At 39.8% G+C, this 22,425-nt stretch overlaps 1 protein-coding gene across 6 annotated transcripts in view; it reads right to left on the bottom strand.

Annotated features, from left to right (window-relative positions):
- Window positions 1–967: 967 nt before the first annotated feature.
- The window catches only part of ABCB11 (ATP binding cassette subfamily B member 11), a 106,002-nt gene continuing 84,544 nt past the window's right edge, over window positions 968–22,425 (bottom strand). For all 6 annotated transcript variants that reach the window (XM_069577313.1, XM_069577309.1, XM_069577314.1 and 3 more), the window contains 9 exons: window positions 22,235–22,339; window positions 21,986–22,147; window positions 18,468–18,671; window positions 15,169–15,410; window positions 11,885–12,041; window positions 10,568–10,765; window positions 6,111–6,317; window positions 4,241–4,387; window positions 968–3,422 (listed from right to left, as the gene is read on the bottom strand). In XM_069577313.1, the coding sequence (XP_069433414.1) occupies window positions 3,222–3,422; window positions 4,241–4,387; window positions 6,111–6,317; window positions 10,568–10,765; window positions 11,885–12,041; window positions 15,169–15,410; window positions 18,468–18,671; window positions 21,986–22,147; window positions 22,235–22,339 (1,623 nt within the window). In that variant the 3' untranslated portion in view covers window positions 968–3,221. The remainder of the gene's footprint in view (window positions 3,423–4,240; window positions 4,388–6,110; window positions 6,318–10,567; window positions 10,766–11,884; window positions 12,042–15,168; window positions 15,411–18,467; window positions 18,672–21,985; window positions 22,148–22,234; window positions 22,340–22,425) is intronic.

The following is a 22,425-nucleotide window of genomic DNA, read 5'->3' as shown; positions in this document are numbered from 1 at the left end:
AAGAAAAGAAATATATACTCTTAACCAATAAGATAGCACAATTTTCTTTCTTGTCTATAATCATTCTTAATTATTACAGATACTCATTTTGGGTCACCTTGAGTGAACAGTTCCCTTTCTATTCCCAGCTGCTCTGTTGCCCTCACATTTATCTCTTTGTCTCTGAGAGTAGGAGCTATCCTTGTATTATTATAGGAAGAAAGAAATTGTCAACTCACCGTCTGGCTCTGTATTCTTCCGTTTCCTACCGTGCATTCTGTCTTAGTGATGGTTTATTGAGTTTAGTAGCTGCATTCAGACAGCTACATGCCAGTCACGTGTACCCTGATTACTCATTATGAGCCTTAGGATCCCATACAACTCACTAATGAGCACATTATAATGCTGGCCAGTGCTAATTAGATGATAATCATGTGCATTGCTTTATTTACAGTCTATCCATTTAAATTAATTGGGTATTTAACTGAACACAGTGTGAAAGAAATTGGAATTGGATTTCAGTTAATTTCACCTGCCATCTCTTATAGGCAGGTGAGACTGTTCACTTGACCTGGAAATTTAAGCAATACAAATGGACATAATGCTTCTTTTATAATGGTACACACGCATATGTAAATTTATCTCAAAATATGTTTGGAAAGAGCGGCCAAATTTGCAATTTTTTATCCCCACTAATATCCTTATTGATCTGATTGCAGAGAGATTCTACATGCATAAGACATATTAATAAATTCAACTCATTAGTTGGAAATATAATGTGGGATCCTAAAACAGACTGATGAGAAAATTCTGATATTTTCTTAGGATAGGAAACTTACCTTTAATGCATTAAAAAAATGTGTAGTGAACTATATCTAATTATGATCCTATGTATTTTCCTCTTTAAGGACATAACATCAAAATATTACTGGATTTACAGTTTTAAATGAGTGTACAGTTGCCAAAAATTGTATGCATGACTGCATCATTAAGTTCAAAGTGTCTTTTTATTGAAATAATTTCCCAAGAGCACAGATAGAATAGACCTAGAGTAACTACATGAAAAAGTGTTTCTAGACAAAAAGTTGGAGGTCAATTCTTCTATTTTTTTCCTCAAATAGTAACATTTCTGGTTTATAGGCACCTGCTTCCATACAATTTTGAAACTCTTACACAGCAGAATTTCTTTAGGCATCTCTCATTTTTGAGAATAGTTTGCTGGGAGTAAAATTCCAGAACAGAAATAATTTTTCCCTCAGAATTCTGAGGGCACATCTTTAGGTCTTCTGACTTTCAGTGCCACAGCCAAGAGGTCCTATGTCATTATGCTTCTTTATTATACATTCCCCTCCTCTTGGAAGCTTTTAGTATCTTCTCCTTTGCCTCCGTTTTCCAAAACTGCATAATGGTGTGCCCAGGTAAGATCTTTATTTATTATATTTGACAATCTGTGAACTCTTTCAAGTTGGAAATTCATATCCTTCAACTATAGGACATATTCTTGGACTATTTAATCATGTTTCCCCTCAGTTTTCTCTGAATTTTCTTTCCAGAACTGCTGTTAGCTAATTATTGCATCTCCTGAATTGTTCCTCTAAGTCTTTTTCTACTTTTCAGGTCTTTTTGTCCTACCCTCAGAAAAAATTTCCCAACTTTATCTTCCAATCCTTGTATTTTTTTCTTCCATAAAGTTTTGTTAACTGGGGTTATGGAAAGAGTTTGAACACAACAGAACCCATCCTGAAAACGTTAGAAATTACAGAAAGACTTGAGATAATGTCAGTCACAACAGATTAAGCAAGTCTTTCCATCACCTGAGACACAATAATGCAAAATTGTAGAAACCAAATCTTCACGAGTGGTACAGGATATAAGACAAAAATGAAGACGTTGGCAGTCCCTGACATTATAAAATAAACTTGCAACTTTATTTACTTCTGTATTTTTGAAGTTGTAATTCAAATGTTTTCCCAAATCATATCAAACCCTCTCCAGTCAAGTTCTTCCCTCTCATCAAAAACTTCGAAGTATCTTATTTAAAAATAGTTTAATCATCCAGTCTATTCCAGGAAACTGGCAGCCTCCTAGCACATAGCTTATGTTCTTCTTCTGAAACAAAAACTTAAAACAAATGGATGTTGGTCTTTCTTCTTCAGTATTACAGGATAAGCACGTGCTTCCTACAAAGCTTAATTCCTTCTTGAAGGCAACTTTATTCTGCAACTTAACACTGCCGTTTGTCATAAGTAGAATGCTGCCCTCTACCCTCTCCCTTTCTGACTTCACAACCATCCGTTCTTCTGTTGTAACTAGTTAGCCTGCTAAACCACCTGCGTGGTTATTCACCAGGAAACACTAGACCCGAGACATAAATAATATACCTCGATATAATAGCTCAGGCTTCCTTTGTAGGCAGAATTTCATTTGTTGGCCATGGGAAGAAAACACTTACACAAGGTAAAGTCCACTATTTTCACTTCCTGCTGGGCCTTGGGGAAACAAAGGACAGCAACCAATGTGAACAGGGGTGAAGAGGAGTACAAGACCTAGGAGAGAGCCCCCTGCTCCAGCCACGTGGCAGAATCTAGTCCAGTGAATGAGGACTTCACCAGCCACGAACTACACCTTGAATCTGTAAATCAACATTCCTGACTGGTAAACCCTTTTTAATACCTGTCTTTTTCTGCCCCTTTCAGTCTGAGAGTGTCCGAAGTATAAGTCCTCCTTTCTCTCCTCATCCTTAGAGATGGATGAATCTGCTTTCACATGCAAGAAAACTTCAATCAAAAAACAGCCAGTCTTCAGTCCTTCTGTTCTTCTCCATATGACCTTGGTCCAGCTCAGTAGATATTTGTCAAGCGTCTAGTCTAGACCAGGCTCTGTGTACCTCAAGTGTTCAAAATGCAAGGGATGGTTCTCTGCCCCTGGCGAATTGCAAGTCTTATTTCCTCCACATCACGATGTCTCGCTAATTCCCATGGAATAACTGGGGCTGGAGAAAGCACTGGATGATGGCTGCTTAACACTGGATTCTTACTGCCGATGACCCTGGTTTCTTTCATTTTCTATATACAGACATTTAAAACTAAATTATTATTGAAGGTCAACTAGCTCAGGTCCAATGTATGTCTGTAAAAGTAAAATATCATTATTTCTGCTAAAAGAAAAAACGAAAAACAAAAAACAGTCCGTGGCACTCCTGTAGTTGGTGTACCATCTGTGCATGAATCTCACAAGTCAGGTCAACTGATGGGGGCGCCTGTGGTAACAAGTTTGTAATAGGCCCCTTTCTGAGCCATCAGTTCTTCATGGGTCCCCTTTTCAATCACTGTCCCCTGTGACATGACGGCAATGATATCTGAGTTCCGGATGGTGGACAAACGATGGGCAATGACAATGCAGGTTCGACCTTCTCGGGCTTTGTCCAGGGCCACTTGCACTGTCTACAAAGAGAAGGTGGAAAGTTGGTGCAAAGACATATGTTTGTTCCCTAGTCTGCTATTGCCTGAGTTCTGCTTCATGCCACCTGAGTAACATCACTATATTCAGGGCTTGATATGAGACAGAGGTCTAAAAAAATACTTGCTGAATGCAATGCATCAATGATTTAAATGGCAGTCCACAGGCTGAAAAATTTCACTGAACCTGTAATGAACCAAACTGAGACCATGAAGTAATTTTACATCACTCCATGGTCTAGTTCAATATTAATAAAATAAAACCAGGAAAACAATGTAAGGTAGCCGTTAGGTGGTCATTCCCCACCATTCTTCATTGAGGACAATTTAGCTGTCTCCAAAACAGAATCCTAATTTTTAAGGAGTTAATTATAAATGGTAAATTTCATGATTGTGTTTTGCCCAATTGCATTTACTTTTATGCAAAATGCATGTCAGAAACCACCTCTTTGTTTTGTATGCTTCCCATCTTCTCTGCCACAGAACTTTAGAACTGTAAAATATGAAATGCCTAACAGATGGCCAGGATTATTTTATTTTACTTAAGATAGCTAATCATTTGCCCTTGAAAAAAATGTCACCTAACCTAAACAATTTTAAAAACAATTCTTAAAGTTAAAAACTTTTTTTATTTGAAGCAATCCTATTTTAAATCCCTTCTCTAAACTATTGTCTCTTGGTTCTGCAAAGGAGTAGCCATTTCTACTGTGAATCAGAAAATTAATACTACCATTTTATAAGGACAAATATTACAGCAAGAGACTCATTTACGATTGTCTAAGGCTTAGAAAATCAATACCTACCTTTTCACTTTCTGTGTCTAAGGCAGAAGTAGCTTCATCTAGCAGCAAGATTTTCGGATCCCGTACGATAGCCCGAGCAATAGCAATGCGTTGTTTCTCTCCTCGAGACAGTTGAGACCCCTGGGACCCAACATTAGTTTCATATTTCTGGAAAACATATGGTAAATTTCAGAACCAGAAACATGCTCCTGTGCTTTATGGAGCCCCCATCAATGACTCCTCAGGATTTAAACAATTTGTTGTTTTATGAAATTGTGAATCATTTCTATAAAGGACTTCAAATCCATCTAGGATCTAAAAAAAACATGGCATTTGTGACCTTTCATGCTGGAAAACAAGGGGACTTTGTATCCTTTTCTCTGTATTTATTTTTTAATCTCTTTCTCCTTAGTATGAGATCCTCCCTGATGTAAGATTCCCTGATTTCCAATCTCCTGTCTGGAAGATCTTTCCAAGACAGAGTGGTCCTAGAATGTCAGGACCTTTGGGAGATCTTCTCATCCATTTCCTTGTTGAGGTGGCATTGTTCTGGAATGCAAGCCTTCTGTGATCATGAACAAATTATTTAAATTTCTGTGAGCTGAAAACTCATCTGAAAATTTAGATATTAATAACTAGTTCACATATTTGTCATTTTTATGAAATTATGGAAGAGAATCCCTTGATGAAGGCTTGTGTAAAATAAGTTACATTCACAGAGTGTTTACTGTGCAACAGGTATGGTACTAACTACTCTAGCCAGATTATCATTTAATGTTCACAGAAATAATTTCCTCCTTATTACCTATTTTTCAGTTTCTTTTTTGAAAATTTTTCAGTTTCCATGTTTTCATTTTCTTTGTGATTGAACACCAAGAAAGACCATTGGTGGATGGAAAAATTTAGGGTCAGTGTTACACTGCATTCAGGCTTGGCTCTGGGAAAGTGAGACTTACTCCAAACCAAGTGCAGCTTACGCTACATGTATAATAGTTGCTGCCAAGTAATGGAATGACAATGACAGTAATAACAGAAGCAGCTTTCTTTTTTTGTGGCTATTTTGTATACTCTTTCATTCTAAGTTATCTTTTACCTTTTTGTAGTCTCAAAAGAAAAGTAGTTGTCCCAAAGTTACAGAAGTAACTTTACACTAGAAAGTGACCTCACTTGGATTCAAATCAACGTCTGCTCCAAATCTCAGGATTTTTTTTTTTTTTCCATTATGCTAAGCTGATACTCAGGGCTTCCCTAGTGGTTCAGACTGTAAAGAATCTGTCTGCAATGCAGGAGATCTGGGTTCAATCCCTGGGTCAGAAAGATCCCCTGGAGAAGGGAACAGCCACTCACTCCAGTATTCTTGCCTGAGGAATCCCATGAACAGAGCCTGGAAGTCTACAGTCCATGGAGTCACAAAGAGCTGGACACAACCAAGGGACTAAGCACACACAGGCAAGCTGATGCTCAATGTGGCATTACTTTTTGCACAACAAGTTCTATAACATACCTTGCATTGGATAATATAATACTGTTCAAAACTAACGATTAGGGACTTTCCTGGCAATTCAGTGGTTAAGACTTCATTTTGCAATACAGGGATTGTGGGTTCGGTCAAGGTAAAAAAGCCAGAACACAAACAACAGAAGCAATATTGTAACAAATTCAATAAAGACTTTAAAAATGGTCCACATCCAAAAAAATTTTATAAAGCCCTAAAGATTATGTTGATGAAGGACATTTATTTTGCTTAAAAGGCTGAGACCATCCCTGGGCACTGGGGAATAAGCTGTGTTGCCTTTGACCTTCTCCTTGAGCTACAGTCATAATGACTTTCTGGTTGTTCTACTGCTCTCTCTCCGTCTCCCATCAGGAATGACTCTGACTGTGCACCTACCTCTGGGAGGGACATTACAAAGTCATGCAGCTGAGCCTGCTTCGCAGCTTCTATAACCTTTTCCATAGGGATTTCTTTGGTGTTGTCTCCATACTTGATGTTGTCCATTATGCTACAGGCAAACAACACTGGTTCCTGGGAAACGATTCCAATGTTTGAGCGGAGGAACTGGATGTTTACGTTTTTGCTGTCATGCCCATCTATCATCTGCCAACAGAAACGACAACCAGGGCCCTGAATTTTAGAATTCAAGCAGTGAGGAAAGTTCATGTCCTAGAGTTAGTGTTATGCAAGATGCATGCTTTGCTTAAGAGACAACAAGCTCAGGATTCTTGGAAATAAATTATGTTGCCTTTGACCTCTGGAGGTGGTGTCTGCCAGAAGCGGTGTCAAAGTTGTGATCAGACATGGCTTTGTTTGTTCGTTTCCCAAACTCTAGCTCTAAAGGTGGTATCAAACAAGAAAGGCACATTATCTAGTTCAGAAAACAGAAACTTCCCTTATCTTCTGGTGTAGCACATCTTCTCCAAGTACACATAATGGCTCAATTTTGAGACTCCATGGGTTATGAAATGAGGTTTCCTATGTAAAGCTATTGGACAATATAAGAATCAAACCCATTGATTTCAATGATACTAACCTCTGAATGATTGAAGATAATGAATCCCAGTAAGAAAGAAGTATATGTATTCACTTGGTCAATCAACAGATATATACAGAATAACCTGCCACAAAGGCACCATGCTAGGCAGTCTTTGGTATAATATAGAAAAAAAAATCTCTATTTTCTAGGAACTCATGATCTATTTTTATGATTGAATAGCATCATGGACTCAATGGACATAAACCTGGGCAAACTCCAGGAGATAATGAGGGGCAGGGAGGCCTGGTGAGCTGCAGTTCATGTGGTTGCAAAGAGTAGGACACAACCTAGTGACTGAACAACAACGACAACAACACGATTTATTTAGGCAGTTGAGCACAGGAATTCAAATATCTACCATTTGTGCTCTTTCACTTAAAAGACCTAGGACAGCAAAAGGATAGTATGTCTAACATACTACTATAAAGTATTTAGCCCCATGATTTCAGAAAAAGATTATGTTAAGTAGTATAGATATACTATATTTTAGATAATATGTTGGCAGCATAAAACACAAACACTACTAGAAAAAGTATATGGCATTCCCCAACAATTAGCCCTTGCTCCTCTTCCTTTATGCATTTTCCATAGTACTTACACACTGCAAAGCACTAATACTTAATTAAGTACTGGAACTGTTTGCTGATTGTTGTCTATATGAGAGTATTCTGAGAGTAAGCTCCCAGAAGACAGAAGACATGGTTCATGTTCCTTAGAATTTCCCACAGGAACTAATCTGGGCACGTCATCAGTTCAGTTCAGTTCAGTTGCTCAGTCGTGTCTGATTCATTGCGACCCCATGAATCGCAGCACGCCAGGCCTCCCTGTCCATCACCAACTCCCGGAGTTCAGGCAAACTCACGTCCATCGAGTCGGTGATGCCATCCAGCCATCTCATCCTCTGTCGTCCCCTTCTCCTCCTGCCCCCAATCCTCCTGCCCCCAATCCCTCCTAGCATCAGAGTTCTTTCCAATGAGTCAATTCTTCGCATGAGGTGGCCAAAGTACTGGAGTTTCAGCTTTAGCATCATTCCTTCCAAAGAACACCCAGGGCTGACCTCCCTTAGAATGGACTTGTTGGATCTCCTTGCAGTCCGAGGAACTCTCAAGAATCTTCTCCAACACCACAGTTCAAAAGCATCAATTCTTCAGTGCTCAGCTTTCTTCACAGTCCAACTCTCACATCAATACATGACCACTGGAAAAACCATAGCCTTGACTAGACAGACCTTTGTTGGCAAAGTAATGTCTCTGCTTTTCAATATGCTATCTAGGTTGGTTATAACTTTCCTTCCAAGGAGTAAGCGTCTTTTAATTTCATGGCTGCAGTCACCATCTGCAGTGATTTTAGAGCTCCAAAAAATTAAGTCTGACATGCTGCTAAGTCACTTCAGTAGTGTCCGACTCTGTGCGACCTCATAAATGGCAGCCCACCAGGCTCCCCCGTCCCTGGGATTCTCCAGGCAAGAACACTGGAGTGGGTTGCCATTTCCTTCTCCAACAAATCTGACATAGGCACCCAATTAAATGCTAAAAACGTTGAATGCCTGCATTTGTTAGCTTCCTTAAGAGCAAAGAGAATTTTTAAAAATTGCATTAAAGGTGGTATTTTTCTAAATGAAAAATGTCTGTAAGAAAGTTTTACAATGATGTAATAAAATATATTGTGTCTATGAAATGCAAGGAAACATATTGATATTTTTTCATGGGCATTGCTTTCTATCTGTGACCAGAACATTCGCTGAGTACATTCAGAGAAATATGCTTAATATGCAAGTTAATGTTAAAGAAGTTAAACATGAAGGATTCGAATTCCTGCCTGTCATGTAGTTAGTTCACAGTCTACCCAGGTGACAGTCATGAAAGATCTGACATTTGGCTAAACTGGATCCTCTCCTTTGCAGAGATCAGACCCCCAGTGCCATGGACTTCCTAGAGTTATCAATCACCAAATAATTTCTTTTTTTTTTTTCAAATAATTTCAAACAAATAAAATCCCTATACCTAAAATTAATAAAAGAAGTGACTATAATCTTCAGATAATCAACTCTTACTCGTTATTTTCATAATTTCCTGGATTTTACCACTATCAGTTTGCTTGTTTCCCTGTTTTGCTCTATGCAAAGGAAACTTTAGTTACCTCTTTCAAATTTCCCTCAGCATTTCTCCTCATCATGTTATCTATCCTCATGGTAATGACAATTACATTATTCAGGGGTATCAGAAAGTCCTTTTTCAAAATATGTGGATTCAATCAGACTCACACCTCTGAATCATTTCTTAGAAAACTACTTACAGATGCACTCCAACAAAGTAAGAGGGGAAACCAAAGAAAGAGGAAAATACATGAACTAGGAAATAATGGACCGAATCCAAAAGATACTGTGGGAAACTCATAGACTGACAATTGCTGAACAGATATAGGATGCAATTAGTCCAGGTTGTGGCAGAAATAAAGGAAAGAAGCAGGCTCCTCAGAATAAGTATCGATGTAGAACATGGGAAGAACCTAAAGATTTTATAAAGGCAGAGAATACAAGAAAGAAAGAAAGAAAGTCTTTCAGGAAAGCAAGAAAAGAAAGTGTGATGCTAATGTACCTCACTCCTTAACTGTGAGATGAACAATATTTCCATAGCCATAAGAAAAGTTAATAGATTTTCAACTTTTAGAATCAGCCTAGAGGAAAAGCTGTAAATAGTATAAACAAAATGCAAGCATTTTATATTCTTGATAAAATAAAAGTGTAGCTATTAGGGATTGAGAGGCAAAAAAAAAAAAAAAAAAAAGGAGGGGGAGTAAAAAGTGAAAATAGAGGTAGAATTGCTAATCTCATCTTAGAAAATGAGGATTCAAGAAATGTTACCTGCAGGTGATGGGAAAGAAACAAAACTGTATTAATTAAATTTCCAAAAAGAAGAGCTTTTAAAAGTAGTATAACCATATTGGGAGGAGGTGGGTCAAAGGAGGGGAGAGGAGAAAGGGAAGCTAAATTTCTATCTCTTGCAAATAAATCAACAGAGGGTCTAAATTTGTTGAATCAAGAAACAGCAACAGGAGCATATTATTTAGGGACACTGAGGTAATTGTTGGGAGATCTAAAAACATCAAGTGATTAAAAATAGTTGCCTTTGAGCAGAAAAAGGGGGGTGGGGTGGAAATGGTGGAATAAAAGGTTGGTTTTGTTTTGTTTTGCTTTGTTTTTACAAATATTTCTTATTTTACTTTGTACTCCTCTGCATATATTATTTGGAAAGATAGAAAGGAAACAGAAAAGAAGAGAAAGAAATTCTGTAGAAAATAAGCAACAAAGCAAGCCACCAATTTTTCAAATATCTTTACCAAAGATTTAAGGCACATGACTACCAATTTGAGACCCTTGCATTATTTAGACTAGCTTCTTGAACCAGGATTGTCTCCGATTTTTCATATTAAATTCCCTTTCTTACTCATTTATCATTGTGTTTCTCATCATCCCCCACTTTTTCTGTTCCCAGTCATTAGTTTCTTGATTAGTCTGCACTTTCTGCCCCATTTACAGGTAAGTGAATGCTTCTATTAAATACATTCATCTCCAGCTTTGCAGTTTTCTTTGCCTATCTGGTCAGGAGACCATCTGGAACTGGGAAGAATGAATCTAACATTAGAAATTGTGAGGTAGAATCAGGTCAAGCAGCAAATGACTGGAACTGGAGAATATTGCCCGAGGCAAGCGCTTCAGAATGAGTCTGGTAAGGCACAACCTTGAAGACCCCCTTTAAGAAGTTGGAGATCCTCTGCAGAAAGCTAAATTCTCAAAGGCATTTGCATTGCTTACCACCTTCCCTTGGTCAGGATCATAGAAACGTTCCAACAGCTGAACGCTGGTGCTTTTACCACATCCACTGCTCCCAACAAATGCCAGGGTTTTCCCTGGACCAACAGACACTGAAAGACCATTCAGAACTTGTACATCAGGGCGGGAAGGATATGTAAATTTACAGTCAACAAAGTCAATCTGTCCCCGGAAGTTGTCCTGTGGATGGAAAGATTAGAATTATATATTCTCCTGCTAGTATCTAGACTGTTGAGAATGCACCTGAGTTTTAAATCCTTGCTTAAGATACCTTTAACAACAAGCTGCCAAAATGCAAAGTATAAGGACAGCAACTTAATGAAACAGCATTCTATTCCCTATTTTAACAGATGTAGAAGAGGGTGGGGCATTGAGTTTAAAGATATTTGATCAAGAGATCAAATATTCCCATTATAACCTAAGGGGACTTCCTTGTCAGTCATTTTGCATGGAAGAGAAGAAAAGAGATGATTACATCACAGAAGCCAGTAACTATGCAAACTCCTACAGTTTTGTTTCCCCAAATATTTAGAATAATAACTTTACACTTGAAATGACCTCCACAGAAAGTTACTTGAACTCTGAATTGCAAAGGTGAAAACCTTTAGTTGTACAATCTGACATGCGAACTCTAGAAAGGGATAGACATTTAATAAACCACACAGAGACTTGCCTTTTACTGAACTAAAGGAGAAATGGGGCATTTGACCAATTTTAAGATTTCTGAATTTAGTTAACTTTACTAGAGTTTAGGTTGTTTTGCTCTCTTGAACATACTGGGATATTAAAAATCAAGCAAGGAAGACCTAAAAAGACACCTGTAGGAACTATTAATCAGAAAAAGTGATATTTCATTGAGATCAAATTGATTTTCTGAGCGTCCACATGAAAGTATGTGGAACTGAGATAAACATGAAATAAGTCAGTATTACAGGACAGGAGAAACTGGTTTTTCTACATTCCATAGCAGAACATCAGTAAAATCACAGTGTTTGTGCAAGTCTCGAAGACTTATAGCTTCATTCATTCTGGAACTAAGTGTGTTTTATAGTGACTGTGTATTATAAAACAAGTATTCACTGGATAGAATTGCCTTATTCAAATGCCAGCTTTATGAATAATTTTAATGCTAATGTACTTCATTCCTTTACATTGATAAATCTACTATCTGCTCATTCTGAGTGCATATGAATCCACCCATCTACTACACAATTTCAAAGCTAAGTGGTCTTAAATAAGCAGCCCCAATGCTGTCCAGCAGACACACACTGCACTCCTTACCCCACCTCCAATACTTACCCATCTTTCACCTGCACTGCTATACACATTGATTGCGGGTCGTCGGTCCAGCAGTTGGAAAAAGCGTGCAGCTGAGATTTTAGCTTTGGCATAACTTGGTGTGTAAGAGGAGGCTCTCCCAAGAGCTGTCGCACTCAGTACAACTGAAGAGATCACCCTGCAATCAGACAGACACCCAGCTAGAAAGGGGGCAGTGTGGTTGGTGTGGTGGCCTAAGAGGCCAGAGTTTGGGGGGTCTAGCCTTGGAAAGGACTAAGCAGCCTTGAACAGGTCTCTTTAGACTTATCTGGGAATGGGAAGATGGGGAGATGAATGGTGTTTAAGTTGTGTTCTAACAAGAAAGGGTGAGGGGAGGATTGCACAAGGGAGTTCAAACCTCCAAACCCAGCTTCAAGTAGAGCAGCCTTTAAAAAAACAGTTGTTTGAGAAAAAGACTTCTTGGGGGAAAAAAAGAGTAGTTGAAAGATCACCAGATTGCCTTGGACTTTTTTATTAGGGGCAATGAAAAAGTTCATTGGAACTTTTTCAAAGTTGTTATGGAAAAACCAAAATGAACATTTTGGTCAATCCAATACAATGTTAACATTCTATGAATCTTTGATCAGTGTGTGAAAGAAAATGATTGGTGATATAAGCATCAATTCTGTGCCAAGCAAGCATGTAATTCATTCTTCAGACAGCATGAAAAAGATGTGATTGCCTGAATCCTTCTGCTCATCCCAGCTTATGCACATTGTGTGTGCTTGTGCTTAGTTGCTTAGTCGCTCAGTTGGGTCCAACTCTTTGTATGTTTTACTGCTCAGTTTATAAGCAGAAACGGTTTTAGGGCAGATCTGCAAACCCAAACATCTCTAGGATCTCAGTTCAAAGCTTAAAGCAATGACAAGCACCTGGAATAAAACAGGAAGTGATAGGAGGACATCTTTCAGTTTTTAAAGCGAAGGCAGAAATCGGGAGTTTTCTATAGTCTCTGATTTTTACATGTTGGCAAATAATTCTTCAAAAATCTTATCTAAACTAAATAAGTCAACAGTTTGTGATTTCCAATTTGGGGTTAGTAGCTCTAAATACACAAAAATTTAGAAAAGATACTTTCTGGTGGGTGGGGGGTGTAGTGGGGCAGGAGAAAATTTTTCTTTTATTTCTAGGAGAAGATAGAAGGCAAGAAGACAGAACTGGTTCATGACTCGAGAGCAGACTTTTACTAGGGCTGATTTTCCTAAAGTCCTCCAGGGTTTTCTCAGACCATCTCCCCGTCATTCTTCCGAGGTCCCCCACCCCATCACATCACACTCATATGCATGTACACCCAGTTCCTTGGTACCTTGACACCCTCAGGCTCTGGAAATGTGAGAAAATGGGCTCAAAGCTAATCTTAGAAGAGCAGACCCCAGCTATAAGAAAGGAACATGATTCCCCTGACTGGGTCTTTGCTCTCTCTACCTAGGAAGAGTCAGCTGGAGACTTGCCTTCTTAGCAAGAAGTAGAGTTCAAATAAAGTAGATCTATGAACCATCTTATTTTAGGCTTCTAGGCTTTCTCAGCATTAACCAATATGGTAGGCTGTGAAAATGCTTAATTAATCTTATTACTCTATATACATCCCTTTGCAATATGACTTTTAACTCCTCTGATACTGGGGCTTCTAGTAAGAAATATATATTTGGTCTTCTGTCAGTTTCTGGCTTTGAGCTCCTAAACCTGTGGAATTTCCCCAATTTTGAGAGGATCAATGCGTCTTTTGTTATGTTAAGGAACTGGCTTTTCTAAAAACTCTGGATAACCTAAGGATGGGCTTCCCAGGTGGCACCGGGGAAAAGAATCCACCTGCCAATGCAGGAGATGCAAAAGACGTGGACAAGAGATTCAGGTTCGATCCCTGGGTCGGGAAAATCCCCCGGAGGAAGAAATGGCAGTATATTCCAGTATTCTTTCCAAGAAAATTCCATGGACAGAGGCACGTGACAGGATACAGCCCATGGGGTCCCAAAGAGTCAGACACGACTGAGTGACTAAGCACACACACACAACCTAAGGATGGGGCCTGGTTGCCAGGAGAGTCAACCATGTGATCAGAGAGATGGAACTTCAGTCCCTTCTCAGACCTCAGGGAAGGGAACAGGCTGGATATTGACTTTGACTGATGGTCAATGATTTAACTAATCAGGTCTAACAAGATGGTGCCTCCATAAAAAACTCCAAAGACAGAGTTCATAGAGCCTCTGGTTTGAAGAAGATGTGGAGATCTTGGGAGAGTGGTGTTCCTGGAGAGAGTATGAAAGCTCCAAGCCCTTCCCACACAGCACACCCTCAGGGTCTCTTCCATCTGGCTGTTTCTGAGCTGTGTGCTGTGTGTGTTCAGTCATGTCAGACTCTTTGTGGCCCTGTGAGCCTGCCAGGCTCCTCTGTCCATGGAACTTTCCAGACAAAAATACTGGAGCTGCATGCCATTTCCTACTCCAGGGGGTCTTCCCACCTAGGTATTGAACCCACATCTTTTGCATCTTCCTGCATCGGCAGGCAGATTCTTTATGACTACACCACCTGGGAAGCCCAATGAACTGGTAATCTAGGAAGTAAAGTGTTCCTCTGAGTTCTATGAAACACTCTAGCATATAAATGAAAGCTGAAGAGGATGTCATGGGAACCCTGGGTCTCTAGCTGGTCGGTGAGAAGCACAGGTGGTGACCTAGGCTTGCGTTGGTATGGAGGAATGAGGGAGAGGCAGTCCTGTAGCACCAAGTCCTTAACCTGCGAGAGGATCCCATGCTACCTCCAGGTAAACAGTGTCAGTATAAACTGAACTGTAGGACGTCCACCCAGTGTCAGAGCCGTGTGATAGCAGCATGGGCAGAAAGGAGAAACATTTATCCGACCCTGTCATCAAAAGATAGGTTACATTCCTCTTTCCTTTGAATCTGGGCTTTGTCATATAGAACTTTCTTTGGCTAAAGAGATGTTAGAAAATGTGATGCATGCACAGACTTGGCAAGCACGTGCACACTGGGGCTGGCAATCTTCTGTCTTCCAAGAGCACAAAGCGAAGAAAACAGGCTGCTAACAGGCCACATGGAGACAGAAGGCCGCTCAGGAGCCTAACTGAATCAGCACAGTCCAGAACTATTACCACCCTGAAAACCCACAGAATCTTTAAGAAATAATAAATCTCAGCTGTTTAAGACTCCAAGTTTGGGATGGTTTAAATGGCAGCCACTAACAAATCGGACCAGACTATTCCTCCCTTGAATGTTGATCTTTTATGATTTTAGCCAGACATTCCTCACCTGAACACATAGCTGAAATGGAGCCCTTCATTGGGAATTAAGTAACCTCCATATCTGTAGGAAGCAGAATTAGCAACAAACACGATGCACTGGGAAAAACCAAAGCAGAGTCCGTAAATATTCGCTTTTCGGAGGGCTGTCTTGTATGGCTTCTCCAGTTCTGCCTCAAACGCTTCTATAAACTGCTTCTCCTTTCCAATCCCAGCCACAGTACGGATATTACTGAGGGCTTCATTTGTAATCTGAAGAAGGAAAAAGAGCTTTAGAAATAAAAAAGCAGAGGTAACTACTTTCATGACATTTTCAGTGGTTACATGGATTAGATCCAGTGCAAATGGCAGAAGGTAATACACATCACATCTTCTGGGAACACAAAGAAGTTGCTGGAAATCAACTTGACTAGACCCTGAGACATCCTATCAGTTCAAGTTCTACTCACTACTAACAAAGGTCCTAGTCAAGGCTATGGTTTTTTCAGTAGTCACGTATGAATGTGCCAGTTGGACTGTGAAGAAAGCTGAGTGCTGAAGAACTGATGCTTTTGAACTGTGGTGTTGGAGAAGACTCTTGAGAGTCCCTTGGACTGCAAGGAGATCCAACCAGTCCATCCTAAAGCAGATCAGTCCTGGGTGTTCATTGGAAGGACTGATGCTGAAGCTGAAACTCCAGTACTTTGGCCACTTGATGCGAAGAGCTGACTCATTTGAAAAGACCCTGATGCTGGGACAGATTGAGCGCAGGAGGAGAAGGGGACGACAGAGGATAGAGTGGTTGGATGGCATCACCAACTCAACGGACATGGGTTTGGGTAGACTCCAGCAGTTGGTGATGGACAGGGAGGCCTGGCGGGCTGTGGTTCACGGGGTCACAAAGAGTCAGACATGACTGAGTGACTGAACTGAACTGAAGTGAACGTGGCTTCATTGCCTCTAATTGTTGAGGAAGAGAGGAGAGGGAGAAAAATGGTACTGAAGGCTCTCTTTATGAATTCATTTGAAATGTCCAAAATGGTTTCTTTAGATGTGTCTGAGACAGAAGATTGTTTACATAATATAAATTTAAAATATTAGATTTTATTTCTTAAAATTATCCTGACAAAATATTGTGTAAGAAAAGTTAAGTATAAAGCTTATTTTTTTAGTCTATACTACGAATTTGTATTTGTTTCAGTCCCTCAGTTCAGTTCAGTTGCTCAGTTGTGTCTGACTCTTTGCGACCCCAGGAATCACAGCACACCAGGCCTCCCTGTCCATCACCATCTCCTAGAGTTCACTCAAACTCATGTCCATCGAGTCGGTGATGCCATCCAGCCATCTCATCCTCTGTTGTCCCCTTTTCCTCCTGCCCCCAATCCCTCCCAGCATCAGAGTCTTGTCCAATGAGTCAACTCCTCGCATGAGGTGGCCAAAGTACTGGAGTTTCAGCTTTAGCATCATTCCTTCCAAAGAAATCCCAGGGCTGATCTCCTTCAGAATGGACTGGTTGGATCTCCTTGCAGTCCAAGGGACTCTCAAGAGTCTTCTCCAACACCACAGTTCAAAAGCATCAATTCTTTGATGCTCAGCTTTCTTCACAGTCCAACTCTCACATCCATACATGACCACTGGAAAAACCATAGCCTTGACTACATGGACCTTTGTTGGCAAAGTAATGTCTCTGCTTTTGAATATGCTATCTAGGTTGGTCATAACTTTCTTTCTAAGGAGTAAGCATCTTTTAATTTCATGGCTGCAGTCACCATCTGCAGTGATTTTGGAGCCCCCAAAAATAAAGTCTGACACTGTTTCCACTGTTTCCCCATCTATTTCCCATGAAGTGATGGGACCAGATGCCATGATCTTTGGTTTTCTGAATGTTGAGCTTTAAGCCAACTTTTTCGCTCTCCTCTTTCACTTTCATCAAGAGGCTTTTTAGTTCCTCTTCACTTTCTGCCATAAGGGTGGTGTCATCTGCATATCTGAGGTGATTGAGATTTCTCCCGGCAATCTTGATTCCAGCTTGTGCTTCCTCCAGCCCAGCATTTCTCATGATGTACTCTGCATATAAGTTAAATAAGCAGGGTGACAATATACAGCCTTGACGTACTCCTTTTCCTCTTTGGAACCAGTCTGTTGTTCCATGTCCAGTTCTAACTGTTGCTTCCTGACCTGCATATAGGTTTCTCAAGAGGCAGGTCAGGTGGTTTGGTATTCCCATCTCTTTCAGAATTTTCCACAGTTTAATGTGATCCACACAGTCAAAGGCTTTGGCATAGTCAATGAAGCAGAAATAGCTGTTTTTCTGGAACTCTCTTGCTTTTTCAATGATCCAGTGGATGTTGGCAATTTGATCTGTGTTTCCTCTGCCTTTTCTAAAACCAGCTTGAACATCTGGAAGTTCACGGTTCACGTATTGCTGAAGCCTGGCTTGGAGAATTTTGAGCATTACTTTACTAGCACGTGAGATGAGTGCAATTGTGCGGTAGTTTGAACATTCTTTGGCATTGCCTTTCTTTAGAATTGGAATGAAAACTCTAGGGTAAATAATTACTATTTCTGGATTAGGGTCCTATCCCAAAAAAGGTACAAAAGTGGGCTACCTTCTATCACTGGCATACAAAATTCTTTTGGCTTCTGCCTTCTTGGGCTATGTTAACTTTTCCTCTTCAAAGAGACAAACCTTAGTTGATAGTAAATTTATTAAAAGGGGAGGGTGTATTTATGTGTGTGTGGATGATTTCTTGTCCCTGATAAATGTCTATGCCATCATCTCTTCACTTATCTCTGGTAACCAGATTTAATTAGAACAGTCTTAAAAGTGCATAGCTGCAGCCTAAGTGTATTCAGGATCTAAGCTGTATGTATCTCATGGTTCTCTTTGGGAAAGATATTTGCCACGAGTCTAGCAGACACTGAAGTGAGAAAGTTAAAAGTATGTGCCAAAAAGATGGTAATTCCTTTCTATGTTGGTAGTATTACCTGGAGAAACCATTAAGCGAAAAAAAAAAAAAAAAAAAGAAGAACAGACAATAAAGGTAACCATCCACTCCTGCAAAGGAGGATACTATGCCAAATTGGGATGTGGGAAACGATAACTGTATGGGAGTAAACTGAGCATGTAACCTCTGTGTTTGCCCCACTATTTCTCCACATCTGCTCAATCTCATAGCCTCAGAGGCATATATGATAAAGGCTAATGGGAAGTTTCTAACCATGATTGATTGCAGGCTAACAGCTTCCTTAGGCCTATTTGTACTATTCCTTAGCAGTTTGATAGCCACGCAGCCATAAGCAGCCTGAACAGTAGGTGTAGGAGATTACCTGTCCCGCTACTTCCAGGGACTCCTTGTCATGAGTGGCAAATCCCATCAACATTCTGGTCTGTATGGCTCCCGATAAAGCCAAAAAAGGGAAGAAGCACACTATAACCAGGCTTAGCTTCCAGCTAAAGAAGAAGGCAATGATCATAGCCACAGCGATGTTAGTGAAGGCATTGACCATCATCCCGATCTGAGAGCCGGTAGCCTGCAAACCAAAAGCAATCAAACAACCTCAGATATGCAGTCTCTGATTAAACATTATGAGAAGGTTGTTTTATAGCAAAAAGATAGATTGTTTAAATTATTATGATAAAATTGTAACATATAATATATACAAAACATAATGTTTATCATTTTAGCCATTCCTAAAAGTATAAACCAGTTGTATTAAATACCTTCGCAATGTCATGTAACCATTACCATATTTATTCCCAAAGCGTTTTCATCATCTAACAAAAACTGTATACCCAATCAATATTAACACCCCTTCCTCCCTCTCTCCAGCTCCTGTTAACCTCTATCCTATTTTCTGTCTCTGTGACTTTGTCAATCTAGGTACCACATACAAATGAAACCATACAACATTTATCCCTCTATGTCTAGCTGATTTGACTAAGCATAATATTTTCAAGGTTCATCCATGTTAGAGCAGGTATCAGAATTTTATTTATTTTAAAGTTGAACAATATTCCATAGTGAGCATATTTTGTTTATTCATTGCTGTTGATAAACACTTGAGTTGCTTTCAGCTTTCGACCATAATGAATAATGGTGATCATGGGCGTAAAGTATTTGTCTGTGTCCCTGCTTTCAATTCTTTCAGTATACATACTTAGGAATGAAATCACTGATCATATAGTAGTAGTTCTGTGTTTAAAAAAGGGAGAATCTTCTACATAATGAGACCCCCGTAGAGCATTTGAACACCGGATTAATAAAAGTATTACATCTTATTCACAGCTTCTTGGGAGCTCATCTATTGACTAATCTCATTTCATGGGTATCAGAGCTAGAGCAGTCAGTGAGAGATTAATTCTAGTGATAATGAATAACCTGTAAAACTCCTTGAAGATTGAAGGTTGCAAAAATAGTAGAAATGAGCTTATGGCTTATTTATTTAGTCTAAGGTCAAGAATAAGGTGAACGAGATACCAGAAAACTCAGATGGTAGGAGTAAAATTGGTATAAACTCTTTAAGCAGCTAGATAATGCATATTAAAACCTTTCAAAATGATTATACATTTTGATCCAATGATTATATTTTAAGAACTAAAAAAATAATCAAGAATATGCCAAGCCTGATGTAAAATGATATAAATTACTTACAAGGAGGAGACTTAAATGGGAAATTCTTTAAGAAATTGTGATATATAAAAATAATGAATTATATAGTCATTAAAAATTCATCATAGAAGAATGTTACTGCTGCTAAGTCACTTCAGTCGTGTCCGACTCTGTGCGACCCCATAGAGAGCAGCCCACCAGGCTCCCCCGCCCCTGGGATTCTCCAGGCAAGAACACTGGAGTGGGATGCCATTTACTTCTCCCATAGAAGAATATATAAGGGCAAAAATATGCTCACATTAGGTTGCTTGACAGAAAAAAAGAAAGATAACAAAATAATACACAGACTGTAACCCAAAGACTGTGAGAAACACATTTCCACAGAAAAAAACCTATGTAAACATGTGTTAGTCGCTTAGTCATGTTCAGCTGTTTGCAATCCCATGGCCTGTAGCCTGCCAGTCTCCTCTGTCTATGGAATTTTCCAAGCAAGGATACTGCAGTGGGTAGCCATTCCCTTCTCCAGGGAATCTTCCTGACCCAGGGATCAAACCTGGGTTTCTTGCATTCCAGACAGATTCTTTATTGTCTGAGCCACCAGGGAAGTCCCAGAGAAAAAGCCTAGAAGGATCAACACGAAAAATTTACAGGGACTTTCCTCTCAGTAAAAGGATTCTATATTCCTTTGAAAATCTCCATGTCATTGTCCATATTGTTGGTTGAACTGGTAGGAATTGAGATATACATACAGTAAGGCGCCGGCAATCCAGCAAGTTTTTTCTTCCAGAAAGAGCCTCACAGGCAAACCCTTACTTTTTTCCTCTTTGCCTTTTTATAATGGAAAGCGAGTAGAAGTGTTGGGAGGCAAGGTGAGCTCTCATCACTTTAATCCAAATGCTTGATTTTATAAAGGTGTAGCCTCACCTTGTACATGTGGGTACGTCTCCTGAACAAGGCACCAGGTTCTGGGGTTAAGAAACCACAGCTGAGTCTCCATTATTCAGATACACAGGCTTTGGAATGTGTCAAGATTCTAGATAGCGATCATTTCCATCTTTCCCTTGATTTCCTGAGCTGCTCAGAACAACTTCTCTTTTCCTAAAACTAATTTATAACAAGTACCTGTGGAAGAAGGCTTTTACCTATACGCCCTCTGGGGGGCGCTATTAAGTCCCATGGAATCCGAGCCTCTGGGCCTAAAAATAATCTGAGAAAGGAGACTTGGAAAAGTTCTTAGTTACTAAACTTGCAGGAAATCCTAAACCCTGACAGATTTCGATTCACGCTATAACACTAATTCTCGGCACTGCTGAGGAGACAGTTTGCTTTCGCTGCTGTTTGTCAGCTTTGGAAATGAGAGAAAATGTGGCTTTGGGGTACCCTAGTCCCACGAGTTCCCATTTCATATGAAATACCTACGTAATTCTAAAAGAACCTCTTGAAAGCGAAAGAGAGGGGGAAAGCTGGCTTAAAACTCAACATTCGAAAAACTAAAATCATAGCATTCAGTCCCATCACTTCTTGGCAAATAGATGGGGAGATGATGGAAACAGTGACAGACTTTATTTTCTTGGGCTCCAAAATCACTGTAGATGGTGACTACAGCCATGAAATGCTCGCTCCTTGGAAGAAAAGCTATGACAAATCTTGACAGTGTATTAAAAAAAACAGAGACATTACTTTGCCAGCAAAGGTTCGTATAGTCAAAGCAATGGTTTTTCAAGTAGTCATATATGGATGTGAGAGTTGGACCATATAGAAGGCTAAGCACTGAAGAATTGATGCTTTTGAGCTGTGGTGTTGGAGAAGACTCTTCAGAGTCCCTTGGACTGCAAGGAGATCCAACCAGTCAATCCTAAGGGGAATCAGTCCTGAATATTCATTGGAAGGACTGATACTGAAGCTGAAACTCCAATACTTCAGCCATGTGATGCAAACAGCTGAGTCATTAGAAAAGACCCTGATGCTGGGAAAGATTGAAGGTGGGAGGAGAAGGGGACGACAGAGGATGAGATGGTTGAATGGCATCACCAACGCAATGGACATGAGTTTGAGCAAGGTCTGGGAGATGGTGAAGGACAGGGAAGCCTGGTGTGCTGCTGTCCATGGGGTCGCAAACAGTTCAGACTTGACTGAGTGACTGAACAACAATTACAACGTATGTAATTATCAGAATACGCAAAGGAAAGAAAGTCTCCTCCAGTTGCGACATCCCTGGTTTCCCCCGTGGCTTACCCCTTGAACTTGGGAAGCATCTGTAGCAAGCCTTGTTGTCAGGGCTCCGGGGCTATTTCTGAGGTCATCGAACCAGCCGATATCTTGCCCTAACATTGCTCTGAAACCCAATTTACGTAGCCTTTTTGTCAGAAGTTCCCCAGATTTGGCAAAAGCATATCCCTAAAACATAAAGTAATCTTTAGTGATATTTTAACTTGCAATGGCAGAAAATAGCTAAATTGCTTGCTGAAAAATAAAATTCCTTACCTGCAAAAACTGAGTGCAAAGAGAGAGACAGCCTATTGCCACAAAGAGCAGGCACACACCATGGATCTGCGATCTTTGTTCTTCTTTATCAGGAATCGAGAAAGTCTTTGCAAGACAGTAAGCAAGGAGGTCACTTTATTATTACAAACAACAGCAAAAGAAACAAATTCAAATATGTTTAAAAGAAATTT

The sequence above is a fragment of the Ovis canadensis genome, chromosome 2, assembly GCF_042477335.2.
Source record: "Ovis canadensis isolate MfBH-ARS-UI-01 breed Bighorn chromosome 2, ARS-UI_OviCan_v2, whole genome shotgun sequence".
In the NCBI taxonomy this organism is placed as follows: Eukaryota; Metazoa; Chordata; class Mammalia; order Artiodactyla; family Bovidae; genus Ovis; species Ovis canadensis.
This window is presented reverse-complemented; position numbering and strand designations above follow the sequence as displayed.